At 43.7% G+C, this 21,967-nt stretch overlaps 1 protein-coding gene across 3 annotated transcripts in view; it reads left to right on the top strand.

The window, feature by feature from the left end:
• The window catches only part of LOC112263146 (cAMP-specific 3',5'-cyclic phosphodiesterase 4D-like), a 91,975-nt gene that overhangs the window by 59,465 nt on the left and 10,543 nt on the right, over positions 1 to 21,967 (top strand). For all 3 annotated transcript variants that reach the window (XM_042330615.1, XM_042330617.1, XM_042330616.1), the window contains exons 2-6: positions 1,316 to 1,507; positions 8,057 to 8,093; positions 8,289 to 8,365; positions 9,054 to 9,103; positions 17,888 to 18,000. In XM_042330615.1, the coding sequence (XP_042186549.1) occupies positions 1,316 to 1,507; positions 8,057 to 8,093; positions 8,289 to 8,365; positions 9,054 to 9,103; positions 17,888 to 18,000 (469 nt within the window). The remainder of the gene's footprint in view (positions 1 to 1,315; positions 1,508 to 8,056; positions 8,094 to 8,288; positions 8,366 to 9,053; positions 9,104 to 17,887; positions 18,001 to 21,967) is intronic.

Consider the following 21,967-nt stretch of genomic DNA (forward strand, 5'->3'; position numbering starts at 1 on the left):
CTTTCAAACAATAAGAATGTTTAGTAACGTCAGAATCTGCAGCTGGATGTAAACACTTGTCGTAGGGTCAAAGAGCGGGGCTCTTCATCCGGAGGATTTAGAGAATATGCTGTTCTGTGTTTTTTCGGATTTTTAGGGCTGACAGAGTGCTTACTGTGCTGTACCCATGCATAGCCACAGCACCACGTCATCAACACTCACACTGACGAACCCACACAGACACAGCTGACGCAGTCCACTCAGCTCACACTGTTCCCTCCACCACACACACAATCACACGCACGCACGCACACGTGGACACACACACACGCGACACACACACACACACACACACACACACACACACACACACACTGTGCCAAATAGCACGGGCTCCCCTATCAGCTCCACTACAGATCCTATAGGAGGATCACAACAGCTATTTTCATCACATAGCTGACACTGGTGATGATGATAGGGGTAGTGATGATGAAGATGTATTTGGTGCTACGTAGAGGGGGATCCCTCTGGAGGATAACAGTAGAGCCAGGTCTGGTTCCCCTTGTAACAGGTCAGGTCATCCTGGGTGACAGCGGTAATCTGGAGGACTCTTAGGAACGGTGACATCAAATGGGGATTGCGTCATTGTACTAAGTGATGGTGGTGACTCAATGAGTCATTGTCTTTATCACAGCTGTGCTACAGTACTGGCCTGTGTTACAGTACTGGCCTGTGTTACAGTACTGGCCTGTTACAGTACTGGCCTGTGCTACAGTACTGGCCTGTGTTACAGTACTGGCCTGTGTTACAGTACTCGCCTGTGTTACAGTGCTGGCCTGTGTTACAGTGCTGGCCTGTGTTACAGTGCTGGCCTGTGCTACAGTACTGGCCTGTGTTACAGTACTGGCCTGTGCTACAGTACTGGCCTGTGTTACAGTACTGGCCTGTGCTACAGTACTGGCCTGTGTTACAGTACTGGCCTGTGTTACAGTACTGGCCTGTGTTACAGTGCTGGCCTATTACAGTACTGGCCTGTGTTACAGTACTGGCCTGTGTTACAGTGCTGGCCTGTTACAGTACTGGCCTGTGCTACAGTACTGGCCTGTGCTACAGTACTGGCCTGTGTTATAGTACTGGCCTGTTACAGTTACCATATAAAGGCTTTTGGATATTCTTGTGGCTGTTTGAAATAATATTTTGAATCCTAAGCAACCTGCTGCTCAATGTTCTTTGCAGTACGAATAAACAAAAATGCAGACAGGTATCCTATGTTTCTAACACTCACTGTTTATGATTATGTGTAATATTTCCTCTCTCTCTGGTTGTTGTCTGACAGTTTCGATGTGGACAACGGCACATCGTCGGGGCGCAGCCCGCTGGACCCCATGGCCAGCCCGGGGTCTGGGCTCATACTGCAGGGCAACTTTGTCCACAGTCAGCGGAGAGAGTCCTTCCTCTACCGCTCTGACTCGGACTACGAACTGTCGCCCAAGTCCATGTCCAGAAACTCCTCCATCGCCAGCGACATGTGAGTTTTTTCTCTCTCTAACTGTCTCTCGGTCGTCCCCCCCCCCCTCACACACACACACACACACATACAAACAGGGTCTATCTACAAAATGTAGTACTATGTCTCTCACTGAAGAGATGGACTGTTTTCAAAGGTGTGGTGAGTGATATGATGTGATAGCTGTCAGTGCACTTGTTGCCCCTCCCCAGTTCTCTGTTTGATTGACAGCTGATGCTGAGGTGTCACAGTGACACGTCTCTATTCGAAGCCCTTTGCCCTCAGCATTAGTGAAATGTGTTTTTTTTTACGGGGCTGGTTGGTCAGCCATATCAGGCAGCTCCTCACCAGGTTGTATGTAACATGATGTCCCTTTACTTTTCCCAGTTGCCACACTGTGGTTTCTAAGGAAAGTGGAATTGGTAGACAGTTGTTCCAGTAAACCAAGTTACTGTACAGAGTGTTACTCTGGAGGCCAACTGTTACACTGGGGCTTATCATTGACCTACAATAAATTAAGAAACAGGTGTCTTTGATATATAACATGAAGGCTAAACATTGTCAATTTTTTTATATAGAATATACAAAATTGACAATCTTTGATGCACTAAATGACTCATTTTTCTTGGAAAAGACATAAAGACCATGGATGTCTCTAAGGAAATAGTTTACTGGCAGAATCTTTTAGAAATGTCCCTTGTGCTTGTTTATGTAACCAGTTATGTCTGCAGATATATATAGAAAATATATTAAAGGTCTCATGCTGGGTACTAGCATGCAGAGACCAGTGTTGGTGGCTGGGGAAAGAGAAGAGAGGAGGAAAGGGAGGCTGGAATGCAACCTCTCGCCTAATCGCTCTCTCTCCCCTCCCTCTCCCTCTCTCTCCCTCTGTCTCTCTTGTCTTTGTTATTGAGAAGTATTGAGAGTACAAAAAACTAAGAACACCTGCTCTTTTCATGATGTAGAACTGACCAGGTGAATCCAGGTGAAACTATGATCCCATATTGATGTCACTTGTTCAATCCACTTCAATTAGTGTAGAAGAAGGGGTTAAAGGTTAAAGAAGGATTTGTAAGCCTTGAGACAATTAAGACATGGATTGTATATGTGTGCCCTTGAGAGGGTGAATGGGCAAGACAAAAGTGCCTTTGAGTGGGGTATGGTAGTAGGTACCAGTTCTTGACACCGGTTTGCAATGACGCTTGGTTTTTCACGCTCAACAGTTTCCCTTGTGTATCAAGAATGGTCCACCACCCAAAGGACATCCAGCCAACTTGACACAACTGTGGGAAGCATTGGAGTCAACATCCCTGTGGAACTCTTTGTAGATTCCATGCCCCGACATATTGAGAGAAAGGGAGTCAGTAGTCCAACTGAATGTATTCAACTGAAATGTGTCTTCCGCATTTAACCCAACCCCTCTGAATCAGAGAGGGGCTGCCTTAATCGACATCCACGGCACCTGGGGGTTAACTGCCTTGCTCAGAGGCATAACAACAGATTTTTACCGTGTCAGCTTGGGGATTCAATCCAGCAACCTTCCAGTTACTGGCCCAATGCTCTAACCACTAGGCTACCTGCCACCCCTCTGTTCTGGGGTCAAAATGTCTTGTTCAATGTCTTGAACAGCAATGAAAAACATAATACTAGTGCTACCCTCACTCCTCTTTTTCTCTTTGATGTACACTGAGTGTACAAAACATTAAGAAAAACCTTCTAATATTGAGTTGCCTACCCCTCCAACCCCCCACCCCCCACCTTTTGACCCCAGAACAGAGCTTATCAATAAATATAGCCCATGTGTTCAGTCCTTGCATTTGTCTGGCCAGTCTCCCCAAGGATGATGATGATGTTTGGTTGTGTAGAGGGTGTGTAAAGGCCATGTGGATGTTGTCTCTAATGAACTCTACTATAGATTTCAATGAATGACGCCAATAGTGGTACTGTATACAGTGCCTTCAGAAAGTATTCAGACCCCTTGACTTTTTACACATTTTATTACGATACAGCCTTAATCTAAAATTGATTTTCAAAAAATCCTCAGCAATCTACACACAATACCCCATAATGGCAAAGTAAAAATAGGTTTTTAGAAATGTTTGCAAATTTATTACAAATAAAAAACAGAAATAAGTGTTCAGACCCTTTGTTATGAGACTCGAAATTGAGCTCAGGTGCATCCTGTTTCCATTGATTATCCTTGAGATCTTTCAGCTTGATTGGAGTCCAATACATTTTATTGATTTGATATGATTTGGAAAGGCACACACCTGTATATAAGTTTGCACAGTTGACAGTGCATGTCAGAGCAGAAACAAAGCCATGAGGTCAAATTAATTGTCCGTAGAGCTCTGAGACAGGATTGTGTTGAGGCACAGATCTGGGGAAGGGTAACAAAAAATGTCTGCAGCATTGAAGGTCCCCAAGAACACAGTGACCTCCATCATTCTTAAATGGAAGGAGTTTAGAACCAGCAAGACTCTTCCTAGAGCTGGTTGCCCAGCCAAACTGAGCAATTGGGGGAGAAGGACCTTGGTCAGGGAGGTAACCAAGAACCTGGTGGTCTCTCTGACAGAGCTCCAGAGTAGTGTAGTTCAGGGGTGTCAAACATATAGCCCACGGGTGATTTGAGTAAAAATATATATATATATATATACAGTACCAGTCAAACGTTTGGAAACACGTACTCACCCAAGGGTTTTTCTTCATTTAATATTTTTTAATATTGTGGAATAATAGTGGTGATATTAAAACTATGAAATTACACATATGGAATCATGTAGTAACCAAAAAAGTGTTAAACAAATCTAAATATATTTTAGATTTTAGATTCTTCAAAGTAGCCGCCTGTATTAATCTCCTTATCATACTCTGCTTCTACCAGACATTCCACTGATTTCAAAACTCGGTCAACTTCTTCCGTGACAACAACACTGTTGATTGTCGCCGTTTCTTCCCCATCGCTGTCATCAGAAGACTCTACAATATCTTATTCAATGAAAATGTTTTTAAGTAAATCAGGGATTTCCTCATCGTCTGATTCATTTTTAGAGTCAGAGAGAGTCAGCATGGCACGATCGTCCACCAGAAAGTAGTTCATCACAACTTTTCCTACTGACCTTTGTCAATAGTGCCTGATCAATTCAGGGCAGCAATGTAATTAAGAGCAGTAGCAACATATTTGCAGTTCTCCATAGCTAACGTTATATCTTTCAAAAAACTGCAGTAGAAAGAATTATCTACACATTACAAGCAGCTCATTTTATACACACAAGATGCTACACAAGATGCAGACCAATCCAAACTCATCTCTCGGCATGTCCAGCCCACTCATTATCTCAGCCAATCATGGCTAGCGGGAAGGTTGCGTTTTTTTCTGTGGCTAAATCAACTAGGCTCGTAATGTAACAATTGTATTCGTGTTTACAGTTGGCATACAGGTTTGATATTAAGACACATGGAAGTTCACATGTTCGAGAAGGCATTTCTGCCCCCCAAAAAACATTTTGATTTAAAAAAACATTACGTTCAAACGGCTGTCCTGTGAAGTCGTGACTTGCGACATAGTTTACTGAATCGGGTCACATATTGTCACGCTGTATAATTATATGAGACAGGCACAGGAATACGTAAAAGTTTTTTTGATTTCTCCACCCAAAATAAAGTACGTCATGAAAACGACGAGGACGAAGCCCAAAACAAACACGTACAGTTGAAGTCAGAAATGTACATACACTTAGGTTGGAGTCATTAAAACTAGTTTTTCAACCACCCCACAAATGTCTTGTTAACAAACTATAGTTTTGGCAAGTCGGTTAGGACATCTACTTTGTGCATGACACAAGTAATTTTTCCAACAATTGTTTACAGACAGATTATTTCACTTATAAATCACTGTATCACAATTCCAGTGGGTCAGAAGTTTACATACACTAAGTTGAGTGTGCCTTTAAACAGCTTGGAAAATTCCAGAAAATTATGTCATGGATTTAGAAGCTTCTGATAGGCTAACTGACATAATTTGTGTCAATTAGAGGAGTACCTGTGGATGTATTTCAAGGCCTACCTTCAAACTCAGTGCCTCTTTGCTTGACATCATGGGAAAATCAAAAGAAATCAGCCAAGACCTCACAAAAAAAATTGTAGACCTCCACAAGTCTGGTTCATCCTTGGGAGCAATTTCCAAATGCCTGAAGGTACCACGTTCATCTGTACAAACAGTAGTACACAAGTATAAACACCATGGGACCACACAGCCGTCATACCGCTCAGGAAGGAGACTCGTTCTGTCTCCTAGAGATGAACGTACTTTGGTGCGAAAAGTGCAAATCAATCCCAGAACAACAGCAAAGGACCTAGTGAAGATGCTGGAGGAAACAGGTACAAAATTATCTATATCCACAGTAAAACGAGTCCTATTTCGACATAACCTGAAAGGCCGCTCAGCAAGGAAGAATCCACTGCTCTAAAACAGACATAAAAAAAGCCACACTACGGTTTGCAACTGCACATGCGGACAAAGATCGTACTTTTTAGAGAAATGTCTTCTGGTCTGATGAAACAAAAATAGAACTGTTTGGCCATAATGACCATCGTTATGTTTGGAGGAAAAAGGGGGAGGCTTGCAAGCCGAAGAACACCATCCCAACCGTGAATCACAGGGGTGGCAGCATCATGTTGTGGGGCTGCTTTGCTGCAGGAGGGACTGGTGCACTTCACAAAATAGATCATGAGGACGGAAAATTATGTGTAAACTTCTGACCCACTGGGAATGTGATGAAAGAAATGAAAACTGAAATAAATCGTTCTCTCTACTATTATTGTTACGGTTTTCTTGCGGTGAAAGAGAGTCGGACCAAAATGCAGCGTGGTAATTTTGATACATGTTTAATAAACGAATAAACACGATAGTACAAAAACAAGAAACGGAACGTGAAAACCTATACAGCCTATCTGGTGACAAAAAACACAGAGACAGGAACAATCACCCACGAAACACTCAAAGAATATGGCTGCCTAAATATGGTTCCCAATCAGAGACAATGATAATCACCTGCCTCTGATTGAGAACCAATTCAGACAGCCATAGACTATGCTAGAAAACCCCACTAAGCCACAATCCCAAAACCTACGAAAAACCCCAAGACAAAACACACCACATAATAAACCCATGTCACACCCTGGCCTGACCAAAATAATAAAGAAAACACAAAATACTAAGACCAGGGCGTGACAATTATTCTGACTTTTCACATTCTTAAAATAAAGTGCTGATTTTTTAGTAGGGAATTTTTTAGTAGGATTAATAGTCAGGAATTGTGAAAAACTGATTTTAAATGTATTTGGCTAAGGTGTTTGTAAACTTCCGACTTCAACTGTATATACACATACAAATCAGGGGGAATGGGAACCAGGTGTGCGTAATGAGACAAGACAGTCCGGGGTTGGTAGTAATGATCCAGTTCAGTGACACCTAGAAGGCCGGTGACGTAGACCTCCGGAGCTGGTGAACGGAATGAGCAGCAGTACCGGGGGTATCCGTGACACATATTTTGATTTGGTTACTACATGATTCCATATGTGTTATTAAGCCCTTGAATGAGTAGGTGTGTCCAAACTTTTGACTGGTACTATATATATTTTTTTTTATCGTGCGAAAAACGGTCTTAATCGAGATTGAAATGACTTAAACCAAATCGACAATGTGTAGCCTTTTCAATTCGGCCAGCTTGCCAACAGTCATTGTAACGAAAGCATAACAATCAAGGAGCATCGAAAATAACAAAAACGATGGATAGAGAACTATTTTTTGCACATTTTGATGGCAAGGAAATATAATACATTTTAAGTGAGACCTTCCCGACTTTTTTGACACCCCTGGGTCTTGTTACTTTAGACAGAAAACGAAAGTAGCGAGGTTTCTCGGGGTGGATCAGAGGGTGTAATCCGCAACCGTCTATCAAACCAAAGGTTGCGTGTTCGAGTCGCGTCGGGGACTACATTTCCGTTAACCCTTCCCCTAACCTTTATTCTAAACGTAACCCAATTCACCTAACCTGCTACGTAAATTTACCTAACCTTTGTTGTTTTAGTTCCATGACCTTTCACGTAAATTATCCTAACCTTTGTCGGTAGTTCACCTAATCACCAACGTAAATTCCCTTTTGTTGTTACTATGGAACAAGCAACCTGGTCTCAGAGAAAGACGTATAAATTAATACCTCTTCCAAGAAGTTAAGTTACATCATCAAATTCATATGCTATTGTACGACTGTATAAGACCTATGATAGTATATGTCTTCTAACAGTATGACGTTTTACGATCTAACGTAACGTATCATACTAAATGGGGTGTCACAGATTTACGTGCAGAATATTATGAAATGCCCTGAGGCCACATTGTATAACCATATTACTCTAGTCTTGCCATAGTCATGGCTACAGCTGGGATCATCTCCTCTTTGTCACGCAGGGGGTTAAAATGTGAAGGTCATGTTTAGAATGTCTGTAGACAAAGGTGTGTCAAAAAAATGTAATCTAACCTCTTTTTATCTTTGTCTCTTTTTGCAGTCATGGCGACGATATGATTGTAACACCATTTGCACAGGTGAGCAATGGCACGATTGCTAAGCAAGATTTATTGTGTTGTTGCCTAATTCCTTCAGGAAACCACAGTAGAGTATGCTATGCTGAAATTGTGCAAAAGACCCAGGCCCATTGACCAGTTTAGATTGGATGGGGCAATCAATGTTCAAGAGATTAATGTGAGGTTTTAATGTCAATCTGTCCTTATTTCCTCCAGGTTCTAGCCAGTCTAAGAACTGTACGGAATAATTTTGCCGCATTAACCAATTGTACACAAGACAGAGTGTCCAACAAGTAAGTCTTCGGAAGCATACACTGCATGTACCTTATACACAATTCATCTGTAATTACTGCTGTGTAGTAGTCTAGAGCAAGGCACACAGCTACCCTAATTATAGCTAAATATTAGTGTTATTTGGGGATTTTGAGGCTATATATTGGATATATATGTATTTATATGATATCTCCAACTGAAGTCACTCTTTATGGTGTTATGTTACAAACTGCTTCAGTATTCCCCATGTCATCTCTCTTTGACTGTGTTTACACAGGCAGGCCAATTCTGATCTTTTTGCCACTAATTGGTATTTTGACCAATCAGATCAGATATTTTGCCCTGGCCTGCATGCTGTACCACCAGACACATGCTGCTGCATTTGACACAATGTGTTGGAGAAGATGTGAATCCTTTGCTGCAGTTCTCCCCCTGCTGGTCTTCACTGGGACTACAACAACAGCAGTCCCACTCAGTAAAGGGTCCCCCCGCCATAGCGCTCCTGTTCAATGCGAGATCTGTGATGAATGGGGACTGATTCAGCTGGAAAGGGTGCAGCAGATTTACCTCTGTTAGTGAGATAGAGTTGGGAGAAAGAGAAGGTGGAGAAAGACAGGAGGAGTTAGATAGGAGAGAGATAGAATGAGGTAGAACAGTAGTCGTGTTTTGGGAGGAGATCAATGTGTATTTTGTTTCTCCCCACACCAGGAGATCACCCATGTGTAATCCACCTCCTTTCACCAAGACCTCATTCACAGGTACGCTGATAGTCTTTATCTGTGTGGTCTTTGTGTTTGTTAGTGTGTGTGTCAGTGGAGGCTGCTGAGGGGAGGACGGCTCATAATAATGGCTGGAACGGAGCAGATGGAATGGCATCAAACCATGTGTTTTATGTATATTATACCATTCCACCGATTCTGCTCCAGCCATTACCGCGAGCCCATCCTCCCCAATTAAGGTGCCACCAACCTCCTGTGGTATGTGTGTGTGCGTGTGTGTGTGTACTGTATGAATATGTTGATAGTGAAAGGAGGGAGAGAGAATACTCAGCAATATCATCCATTCTATCCATTCTATCCGGTGTGACCCCTTACCTTTCGCCCCCCACTGTAGCAGTGACCCGGTATACAGTGATGGGAATGACATCTAAATCAGTGTCTAACTAACACCATGAAACGAATCGGCCATTCATTAGCAATGTACTTAATAAGCCAGAGCCAACCAACAGAACAACGAAATGAACAATATCAAGTTTGCTTTCATTTTAGTTTTGTAATCATCTGTAAGCAATCTGAAAGACACAGATTGTTGGTAACCTTTGTCAAAGAGGAGAGGAGAGTGGTCCCCTACTACTTCAGAATAGGGCTTCTCTCTCAGGTGTTTTATTCAGGAGATGACACAGGGACCAGAATAGACCTGTTCTTGAAGGGCACTTCTCGTTGCCCTCTAGCACTATGTAGGGCTGGCAGTGTGTGTGACAGGGTGAGCAGCCAACCATGTTAGTAGGTCCTGCTAGTAGGTCCAATACTAAGTCAGTAGGTCCCATACTATGTCAGTAGGTCCAATACTATGTCAGTAGGTCTCATACTATGTCAGTAGGTCCAATACTATATCAGTAGGTCTCATGCTATGTCAGTAGGTCCAATACTATGTCAGTAGGTTCCATACTATATCAGTAGGTCCCATACTATGTCAGAAGGTCCAATACTATGTCAGTAGGTCTCATACTATGTCAGTAGGTCTAATACAATATCAGTAGGTCCCATACTATGTCAGAAGGTCTCATACTGTGTCAGTAGGTCCCATACTATGTCAGTAGGTCCCATACTGTGTCAGTAGGTCAAATACTATGCCAGTAGGTCCCATACTATGTCAGAAGGTCCCATAATGTGTCAGTAGGTCCCATACTATGTCAGTAGGTCCCATACTGTGTCAGTAGGTCCCATACTAAGTCAGTAGGTCCCATACTATGTCAGTAGGTCAAATACTATATCAGTAAATGCCATACTATGTCAGTAGGTCCCATACTATATCAGTAGGTCCCATACTATATCAGTAGGTCCCATACTGTGTCAGAAGGTCCCATACTATGTCAGTAGGTCCCATACTATATCAGTAGGTCCCATACTATGTCAGTAGGTCCCATACTATATCAGTAGGTCCCATACTATATCAGTAGGTCCCATACTGTGTCAGTAGATCCCATACTATGTCAGTAGGTCCCATACTATGTCAGTAGGTCCCATACTGTGTCAGTAGGTCCTATACTATGTCAGTAGGTCCCATACTATGTCAGTAGGTCCCATACTGTGTCAGTAGGTCCCATACTGTGTCAGTAGGTCCCATACTATATCAGTAGGTCCCATACTATGTCAGCAGGTCTCATACTATATCAGTAGGTCCCACACTATGTCAGTAGGTCCCATACTGTGTCAGTAGGTCCCATACTGTGTCAGTAGGTCCCATACTATGTCAGCAGGTCCCATACTGTGTCAGTAGGTCCTATACTATGTCAGTAGGTCCCATACTATGTCAGTAGGTCCCATACTGTGTCAGTAGGTCCCATACTATGTCAGCAGGTCCCATACTGTGTCAGTAGGACCCATACTGTGTCAGTAGGTCCCATACTATGTCAGTAGGACCCGTACTGTGTCAGTAGGTCCCATACTATGTCAGTAGGTCCCATACTATGTCAGTAGGTCCCATACTGTGTCAGTAGGTCCCATACTCTATCAGTAGGTCCCATACTATGTCAGCAAGGTCTCCTATACTAGGTCCCACACTATGTCAGTAGGTCCCATACTATGTCAGTAGGTCCCATACTCTATCAGTAGGTCCCATACTATGTCAGAAAGGTCTCATACTATATCAGTAGGTCCCACACTATGTCAGTAGGTCCCATACTGTGTCAGTAGGTCCCATACTATGTCAGTAGGACCCATACTGTGTCAGTAGGTCCCATACTATGTCAGTAGGACCCGTACTGTGTCAGTAGGTCCCATACTATGTCAGTAGGTCCCATACTATGTCAGTAGGTCCCATACTGTGTCAGTAGGTCCCATACTGTGTCGGTAGGTCCCATACTCTGATAACAGGTCCCATACTCTGTCCCATATCCTGCTCCTCTCATTCTCAGAGTGCTGTAGATCTTGTATTTGGGCCATACATAAGAATCCACAGGCTCTTATTGCCCTGTTAAAACAAAACACATGTGACAAGCCAAACCCATGTACAGTATGCACTAGTGTAAGGTGCCATGACATTCAAAACCTCCTTTTCTCACAAAACATTCCACTATCTACCCGGGAACATGTGTAGCACACAGTGTGTGAATAATTGATGACATTGCACTATATTTAGAAATTATTAGAGTGCATCCATTATGGCCCTGGCCATAAAAGAGTGTGAGTCATGGGACTGATTGTTTGAGAGAATTGACTACTTGTAATTCATGTGAAGGCCTGTGCTGGCAGTGTCATCCTAGCCTGGGTCCCAGTATCTTTAGCTAATCCACTCTCTGTGCTTGCTCCATGTCATGTGCCAGAGACTTGCCTTTCTTGCATCTTCAAATATGAACATTGTATCGAAGCTCGAGGAGAACTGAGGATTTGATCCGGGTTCATCACCCTCACAGCTATTCTCCAATCATAAACGATGGTGCAAATACTGAAACTCTGTCTTTTCTCCACAGAACACATTGGTATCTGGTTTCTAAGCAACCGTATTTTGTTTGTCCAGTTGAAGCCAGCCTGTCAAAAGTTGCTTGCTCAGTCTAAATTTTCAAACTGAATACATACTGCAAATCCAACCACAAAACGTCTTAGTTTTGATTTTGAGCCTCAAAATACAACATGTTTTTTAGCTAACAGCTAAATGTTTTTTTTTAAACTTTGTTTTACATTCTAATTCCATTTTTTGAGGCTCCACATGTTATATTTGTTATTTCCAACAACCAACCGAGCAATTCTCTCGTAAATCCAGTGCCGAAAGGCCAGCCTCTTTGGGAATGACAAGGATTGTCAAGGAGTGAAATTTGATCTAAAGATTCTGGTGCTATCCTGCTGAGAAGGACAATAAAGGAGGTCATGTAGAACCGTCCAAATGGGACATGGAGAGGCCATCGGGGCATTAGACGAGCCCTGCCATGAGTTGCACATGACATTTAGGCTGCTCTCTTTCAGCTCCGTCCCCCTCCTCCCTCCCCTATCACTTTATTTATTAGACATCTGTCCATCAATGTATCGATTGGTTGGTGTTTGAAGACGGCTATTTTTAGTGTGGGATAAGAATAGACTGGATGAGGAGAATAGACCAATGAAGAGTGCTGTAGCTGTGTGAACTCTGACCTGAGGAGAAAAGATAACGCTCGTCTTGTGATCCAGACCAGGTGGTGAGGGAATGGAACAGCTGTCCGTTTATTAATGGTTAATTGCATTCTTGTTACGATTGCATTCTTGTTATCATTGCATTATAGTTACAATTGCCTTCTTGTTACCCCTGCACACATCTATTGCTATGGGCACAAGCATTGTTCATGACACAAACTGTTCACACCCCTCTTGTTGGCCCCTCTTGTTGGCGCATTTATTGCAATGCTATACATTTTGGGATGGAGACTTTTTGCCATTTTAAAGCTAATTTCCTGCAATTCTATTCATTTTGCATGCCTTATGTGTGTTCATGTCATATTTGAGTGACTCAAACATTAAAACAAAATCAATGGGCTAAAAAAAACATAGCTAAAAAATGTTAGCTGACTAATTGATCTGGACATTTCTGACCAGTTATAAATGGCTCTCTACGGTCTGCAATGACTGACGTGACAAGAGGAAAACTGCTGATGAACAAACCAATTTTTCGAAATTGCACCTTGTGCATTCTGCCATTACAACTTCAGAAGCCCCGCCGTTTGGGAACCACTGGTATAAGGGACAAAGTATCGCCGTGTAGCTGTAGCTCTCAAATGAGTTTCCTTCTGCTTTAATCTCATGAAGATTGGACATAAAAATATAATGGATTTCAACCAATTTGGGTTTTGATTTCATTGTGGCAAAGTTGGTAGAGCAAGGCGCTTGCAACACCAGGATTGTGGGTGTGATTCCCACAGGGGACCAGTACAAACAAGTATGAAAATGTATGAACTCACTACTTACTGTAAGTCACTCTGGATAAGAGCGTCTGCAAAATGACTCAAATCGAAATGATAATGATGATTTCCAAAGCAATGGCGACATATATTAAAACAACAACATGTCCTTGCTGGCGGTAGGTACAGGATTACCCCTCTCTCACTTCCAGTCCAGCTCCAGTGTTCCTAGCTGCTCCGGTCCAGTGTTTGGTAGCAGCCTGCCGTCTGTGCAGCAGAGTGGTCTCTCTGTGCGCTGGTGTCTGATGTCGCACTAAGCATGAGAAGAATGTCATTGACGTCAGTGCAGTCTCTGTCAGAGAGAGTGGCACCCCAGCCACAGACAGAGAGAGGGAGAGAGAGAGAGAGAGAGAGAGAGAGAGAGAGAGAGAAAGAGAGAGAGAGAGAGGCACCCCTGCCATTGAGAGAGAAAGAGATTGATGCAGAGAGGGAGAGATACAGAGAGGGAAATGTAAAAGAATTGAGCTTGAAAGACAAAGGAGAATGACAGAGAGATTTAGGGCCAGTTACAGTGATGCAGTGCTGATGTTTGAGGCATGCTGGGAAAATTACTGTACATGTTGCACACACATAGCCTATACTGTACTCATGTAGGGAACTTCCATACTTTGAACCGTATTACTGTACATTTGGCACATAGTACATATGCAGACACCAGTGGCAGTCGGTGCCATTTAAGATTAGGGAGGACAACAGATTTGTTTTATGAGCATGGTCTTATTTTTATTACACCATATTGGATGACTGTTATTCATATTCCTTCACCCAGCTCAATGTAACACCGATATATTTACACTACTACATGATACTTGAATTTTCTCTATACCCATCATGAGGTTGCTGCAACCTAGCCTGCAAATGAAAGTTTACAATGTAGGTGCGCACAGGTCGAGAGGAAAATGTGAGTAATGAAGGTGACAGACAGTGACTGGTTCAGTACCGCCTTGCACACCCTTAACTGCATCTAGCTGATCTAGGGTGGAATCATTAGTCCAAACAGTTGCAAATTTTAGTTTCTATTGGATAAATACAGGTAGGTCTATCCCCGTTTCATTCCGTTTGCTTCAGTTCAAGTAACTTTTTCAACAGAATCGGTGGAATGAATACACCCATGATCACCCACACACACAGTTCAACTTTCATAGCAGACACATACACACAAGCTTATTAACTAAAGTGGATCAATTGAAAGTGTGGGTTCACAGCTCCAATCCAGATGTGTTGGTCATTACTAAGACATGGTTAAGCAAGAGTGTTTTGAATACGGATGTTAACCTTTTTCGGCAAGACAGATCTTCCAAAGGTGGGGGAGTGGCAGTCTTTACAATCAATCACCTTCAGTCCTCGGTTGTCTCCACCAAGTCTGTCCCCAAACAATTTGACTTGCTGGTTTTAAGCATTACACTTTCAAATAGCTCTTTGTTGACTGTTGCTGAGTGTTATCGTCCTCCATCAGCACCGGCCTGTACCCTACCTTCCCTAAACTCTCTCCTGGCCCCTTACACTAAGTCTGAATTTGTCCTGTTAGGTGACCTAAACTGGTCATGCTGAAACCAACTGACCAAGTCCTAAAGCAATGGAACTCCCTAAATCTTTCTCAGATTATTACCAATACCCACAAGGTATGACCGACCCATTATAGCTGAATATAAATCCTTAATAATACATATATTATCACCTAATGTTGTGTTAGATCTTTTGATCAACTTTTGAAAAAAGGTTTTGAACTTTTATTTGCTATTTATGGTCTGTAGGCCTCATTGACCTGAGCTCATACAACTGTTTTTTGAGTTTTAAAAAAGTAGTCACAGACTACTTTGTGTCAAAGTTTAACAAGGACTCTCTAATCCTCACCAGTGTCATGATCAAAGATATGATCAAGAGCCTCACATACAGTATATTGTTTGGTCAATTTGCTGCCACAGAATGAATTGTGAGAAGGGCCTCAAAAAAGCTTTATATACCAGCTGCAAGAAAAGTTATATACATTATTGAAACAATGTTGCGATTGTTTGTGAGAATTCCAACAGGTATGGTTCCCATGGGGGAAAGATTCTATTTGGGGAAAAGTTCCTGTGGGGGTTGCCATGGAAGCCAAGAAAGGGAGTGAGGTGTGTGTGTGTGTGTGTGTGTGTGTGTGTGTGTGTGTGTGTGTGTGTGTGTGTGTGTGTGTGTGTGTGTGTGTGTGTGTGTGTGTGTGTGTGTGTGTGTGTGCGCTCAAACACACATGTACCGTACGTGGGGGTCTGGGAGAGGAAGTGGGGAACTTAATTTTATACACTAATTATAGTCTCACCCATTCATTTCTAAAGACCAGAGATTTTTGACCGTGAACACCACAGGTGTACAAAAGTTAAATAAAGCACCCAAAATGTTTTGAAAATGATCCAAATGTATTTTGTGTGTTCAGATGTCGTGTAGACAAAGTCGTGGAACCGTATGACAATCAGAATAAATGAACTACATTTCTCAGAGAGAAAACTTGTAAATCGGTTCAATTCGACCGGAACACAGCAAGAGGGTTAATTGGGTTTTGAGAAGGTGACACACTCTACTAATGAATGACTGAGAGAGGCTTCAGTGCATTGCTTACATTTGCAATGGAAATAAGGAATATGGAATATAATAGAAATTACAAATATTTGATACACTGTTGTTTGAGGTTTGAAAGGGGTTAGAATAGACTACTGATACCTCACCCTAACATAGTTTGAAATTGTCTGACTTTACAATCATTATTCAGAGATTATTCCTCTTTAAAAAGCATCACTACCCATAAATCTCTTTCTCAGTCATCTGTCTCAGACACATACTGCATACGATACATCAGAGAAACTGCAGTCGCTTGAAGGGTCTGGGAAAAACCTGTGAAGCTCTGTCTCTTTCTCCTCTCTCTCCCTCTCTTTTTCTTCATCCCTCTTTCTCTTTGTCTCCTCTTATCTGTCCACCTATTTTCCCTCACCCTTCTCTCTTTCTCCGTTGAATGGACACGCCAACTCCAGCTCCACTGCCTCATACTCCAGGCCGGGCTTTCTGTGGGGTCCTCCCCTATCCACAGTGCAGTCCTCTCAGGCTTTAGGTACAGCTCTGAGGAAGAGCAGCGATCTGCCGTCTGGATACCAGGGATGCTACACACACATCATCTATAGGACGGAGCCCAGACTCAACACACACTCATTGGATTATAGCGTTGGCATGTAGCGTTTCTGCTGCAGGGAGGCTGAGGCAGAGTGATGTGTTACGGTTAGCTCTCCATCTGGTGTGTGTGTGATTTGTGTGTGTGTGTGCGGTAAGCACGCACCCCACAGCTAGCCAGTCAGTCAGCCAGCCAGCCAGCCAGCCAGCCAGCCAGCCAGCCTGCCAGCCAGGCAGCCAACCAGCATGCTACAGTGTGCTCCCCTTTGTTCCAGCCTGGTGATGAAACCCTCCTGGTTGTGAGATTCTGGACAGCGTCTGGACCTACTGCCCCTCCTCCACCCCCATCCCTCCCTCCTCTCATCTATCTCTCTGTCTCTCCATCCTTCTCCTGGGCAGACATGGGCCTGCTATCCAGACTGCACTTCATCCTTCCCCTGGGCAGACATGGGCCTGCTATCCCTCTGTCTCTCCATCCTTCCCCTGGGCAGACATGGGCCTGCTATCCCTCTGTTTCTCCATCCTTCCCCTGGGCAGACATGGGCCTGCTATCCAGACTGCACTTCATCCTTCCCCTGGGCAGACATGGGCCTGCTATCCCTCTGTCTCTCCATCCTTCCCCTGGGCAGACATGGGCCTGCTATCCAGACTGCTCTTCATCCTTCTCCATGACTGGAATTATATCTCTTCTATGGACTGTATACTGAACCTCAGACACACACATCACTGAGAGACTGGGATTCTGTGTGTTGTTGTGCGTATGTGTATGTCTGTGTGTGTGTTTGTCTTTGTCTCTGTTTTGGTGTTGTATCGTATCCAAACCTAAGGGGCACTCTCCATATTCTCAGTCTCTGCTGTGATTTTAACTGTTGCTGTATTAGGGGTGCTTGGGCTTCAACAGCCTGGTGCAGGGTTTTGGGCTAGGTTTAGGTTCCAGGACTATACGCCCCTGTCATTCCTCCAAAGGTTTGGACAGTAGGACTATTGGACACGGAGGGGGTCTCTGGGATAGGTTTCAGGACTCTAAACCCCTCTGGTCTCACCCTATCAGGGTGTCTGTCTTGGGGTGGAAATCAGACTTGTGACTTGGCCTCACTCTCCTACTGGCCCCTCTGCACCAGTATGAAGAGTCACCCATGCGTCCACTCGGGGCATCTCAGCATTGCTGTGTGTGGGGAGGCAGACCGCGGGCCAGCAGTCTGCGCTAGCCCCCTGAAGCGCCTCCGTACTGACCCCCTGCCCCCCTGTCTTGCCCCCCCAGAGGAGGCCTATCAGAAACTGGCCACTGAGACGCTGGAGGAGCTAGACTGGTGCCTGGACCAGCTGGAGACCTTGCAGACCAGACACTCAGTCGGCGAGATGGCCTCCAACAAGGTAAGGACAAGAACCTTTTACTTATTATTGTGTGTCATATTTAGTTGCCGGTTGAGTAAGTCTTTGTTTAAAAAAACATGGAGGTGAGATCTTTCGCAATCAAGATTGTTGGCTTCCTACACTGTTGGGGAACAAACTTTGACCAGTGTCTTGAGGTCAGAACCTCTTTTCCCAGAGAGATCTAGTAAAGTGTGTCATCTATCTATGGAATGATGTGTCCATTTGACCAGGGCGCTCCTGTGGGCTGTGAGTGTCTGGAACTACATGATCCATGTTGCCAAATACTGGGTTTTTCCTTACTGTACTGTTCTGTGTATCCAGTTATGCTAGAGGAAAGGTCTGTTGAGGTAATGTAAGGATTGCCTATCCATCTCTTCACGCATACCTGTGCATAATTGAAGTGTTTTAGAACTACACTACACTACTGCAATGCATTCGGTCCCTCTCAGCTGGGAACATGACTCTACTGTATGGAGTGACCATTGACAGGTAGCCTAGAGGTTAGAGAGGAGGAGGGCCTGCCACCAGAGAGTTGCCTGAGTTGGGAGTTTGACAGCTTTTCAAATGTGTTCTAGCCAAACTGCCATCTTGAATTCATACTTGGATTGATTGTGAGGAAGGATACAAGGAGAGGGAAGTGACTTTAGACTATTGATATGCACCCCTAGTACCCCCATTCTCTTGCTCGCTCGCTTTTTCTCTCACTCACTCACTCACTCACTCACTCACTCACTCACTCACTCACTCACTCACTCACTCACTCACTCACTCACTCAGACCTATTCCTCCTCCTTCTACAACAGTAGTATATGTACTAATATGGAAAATGATATAATGAATCATACTGTCTTTCACATGGTATGGGGAGATCCATTGTATCAGTATCTGTTGCTGTATCTAGCGTTATCATGCAGGGAAGGGAGATGTGCACGGAGAGTGCTCGGCTCGGCTCTCTCCAGCATGTGCCTGACGCCCTGCATGCTGAGCAGCTCTGGGCTCTGCTGGAGAGGCTGCCTCCCTGGCTGGTGATGTCACACCCCATGATGTCACAATAGGGTAGATGGGCGCAAGATAAAGGAGAGGCAGGTCGGACAGACAAAAGGACACAGTCAGACACCGATCCTGTAGCTGTAACACTTGCAGATGGTAGTACAGCCACGGACAGACAGATATGCATTGACCCTATACAGGGGTGAGAAACACAGGCTATACACAGGCTATATGTCACCCTGTCTTATATGAGCGGCTAGCACACACAGCTATCCCTGGTTTCCATAGCAACACACCTAGTTGGCTTGCCGTCTCACTCCAGTGAACACACACACACGACAGACAGACGGGCTATGTTACTCTCCGAGAACACACCATGTACACAACTGTCACTCCTCCTCGGTTATTATCAACCTCTGACATGGCTATTTTTTTACTAAAACATCAACATGAAGTATTTCATTTTGGTGATACAGAACAGTAGCATTGGGTACCAGTATCATCCACATACCATTGTGTTACTTTGTGCTGTTTGTATTCACTACATGCAATTATAGCAGGTTGTAACATGTGCATTAGCTATACAAGGCTTAGGTAAAACGCAGAACACAGGCTGGGGAGGGTCAAAAGATGTAGACGGTGGAATTGCATGTATTGTATGTAATGGTGACATCACTGTTATTGTGACGAGTGATCTCATTCGCTGGACCCAGCTGGCCTCGAGCATTATTTCCCCCCCACCTATTTGATGATGTCAGTATCACATATCATTACTGTCTCTGATCCATCCTGAAGTTGAAGAAAGACATAATGGGTATTGGTATTTGCAAGGGGCATGTTGTGTTAATAAGGGGCATGTTGTATTAATAAGGGGCATGTTGTGTTAATAAGGGGCATGTTGTATTAATAAGGGGCATGTTGTGTTAATAAGGGGCATGTTGTATTAATAAGGGGCATCTTGTGTTAATAAGGGGCATGTTGTGTTAATAAGGGGCATGTTGTATTAATAAGGGGCATGTTGTATTAATAAGGGGCATGTTGTGTTAATAAGGGGCATGTTGTGTTAATAAGGGGCATGTTGTATTAATAAGGGGCATGTTGTGTTAATAAGCATGGGCATGTTGTATTAATAAGGGGCATGTTGTATTAATAGGGGCATGTTGGGGCATGTTGTATTAATAAAAAGGGGCATGTTGTATTAATAAAAAGGGGCATGTTGTTTTAAAAAGGGGCATGTTGTATTAATAAGGGGCATGTTGTATTAATAAGGGGCATGTTGTATTAATAAGGGGCATGTTGTTTTAAAAAGGGGCATGTGTGCCATTATTTACCATTATGTTGTACACTGTGTACATGTTGTTAGCTTTTACATACACACACACACTTTCTTTTCCTTCACCTAGGAAAGGGAAATCTGCCACCAAAATAAATGTTAGAGATCAAAAAATAGCTCTAGATATGAGATCCATTTTGACTGGGTCTATATTCAGTGGGGAATTGCTGTTTTGTGCCACAATTCCCCAAAACAAATGTTCTACCTAAAGGTGGGTGTTTCAAACCTATTTGCTGAGTTAACAATAGCAGACTGCCTAGCTAGCCGGCCTGTGTGCACGTGCTTGCCTGTTTTGTGGGCCTGTGACGGCCTGTTCCTAGTCTCCCGGACACAGGCGGAGGCGCTATATCTCTCTTAATGGGAGACCAGCAGTCTCAGCTGCTCCAGCGCTGCGACCCACAATGCCTTCAGGGACCCAAGGTGGAAGGTCATCTGAGACATGACCTGTTCCAAAAAAGCCAAAGCAATTATAGTGTCTCTGTATGCTATCTACTGAGAGGGTATTTTGATTGGTCCAAGGCTTAACTTAACTTTTTTAGGTAGGAAACGTATAGTGTTGTCGTCTTTTAGTGCATACCCCACGAATATAGTTTACAATTAAGGTGGCATGTTTATTTAAGCAGATAAATAGCCTGCTCTCTTTTCCTCTGTTAATGCCTTTCAGTGTGTTCTGTCTACCATCCATCCATACTGCATCCGAGCTGCTTCAGAAGCACACATACAGCACAGTGTTCATGTACCCAACCCCAGTTCAGAGAAAACACAGCCAGGTTATTGCTCATCATAAAAGTCATGACCAAAGACATGTCCCAAATGTCACTCTATTCCCTATATTCAGATTGTCTATCTTAATTTGATCACTCTGTTGTCGCAGAGAAATTTCCTGCGCTGGTAGCGTATCAAACCCTACAAAAATAGCCATTAATTATAATCCACATAATAATTCACATGTCCTGTTGCTGCAGGACTATTTTCTTAACGCAAGAAACTGCTTTGCAGTGCTAGCTGTGCCACTATCGCGCTCCAGCGACTCCTGTGGCGGGCCGAGCGCATGCATGCTGACACGATCGCCAGGTGTATGGTGTTTTCTCCGACACATTGGTGCGGCTGGCTTTCAGGTTAAGCAGGCATTGTGTCAAGAAGCAGTGCGACTTGGCTGTGTCGTGATTCAGGGGACACACAGCTCTCGACCTTCGCCTCTCCCGGGTCCGTACGGGAGTTGCAGCGATGGGACAAGACTGTAACTACCAATTGGATTCCATGAAATTGGGGAGAAAAAGGGAGACAAAAACTAAAGATAGGCCTCATAGTCAAACAAATATAATACAGCATCATTCATGACCCTGAATGAAGTGCCACACAGTATTCTCTGTGCTGTACAAACTGTCCCATTCAGACATGTTCCAGACAGCCCAGTGACTGACCCTCGCGCCTTGTGCAAATTGAATGGGATTTATAAATGTATTACACATATTATTTTCTGTGGTCTTCTCTGACTCAACTCCCAGGAAATTAGCCCGAACTATCTCCAGTGTGAATATTGCATGACCAGGATGAGACCATCGCCGCTTCCAGCAACAGTGTCCCACAGATTACCTCAGCTAGATGACACACATCAAGAGTACACTCACACTCACACTCATG

The sequence above is a fragment of the Oncorhynchus tshawytscha genome, linkage group LG12 (genome assembly GCF_018296145.1).
Source record: "Oncorhynchus tshawytscha isolate Ot180627B linkage group LG12, Otsh_v2.0, whole genome shotgun sequence".
Lineage (NCBI taxonomy): Eukaryota > Metazoa > Chordata > Actinopteri > Salmoniformes > Salmonidae > Oncorhynchus > Oncorhynchus tshawytscha.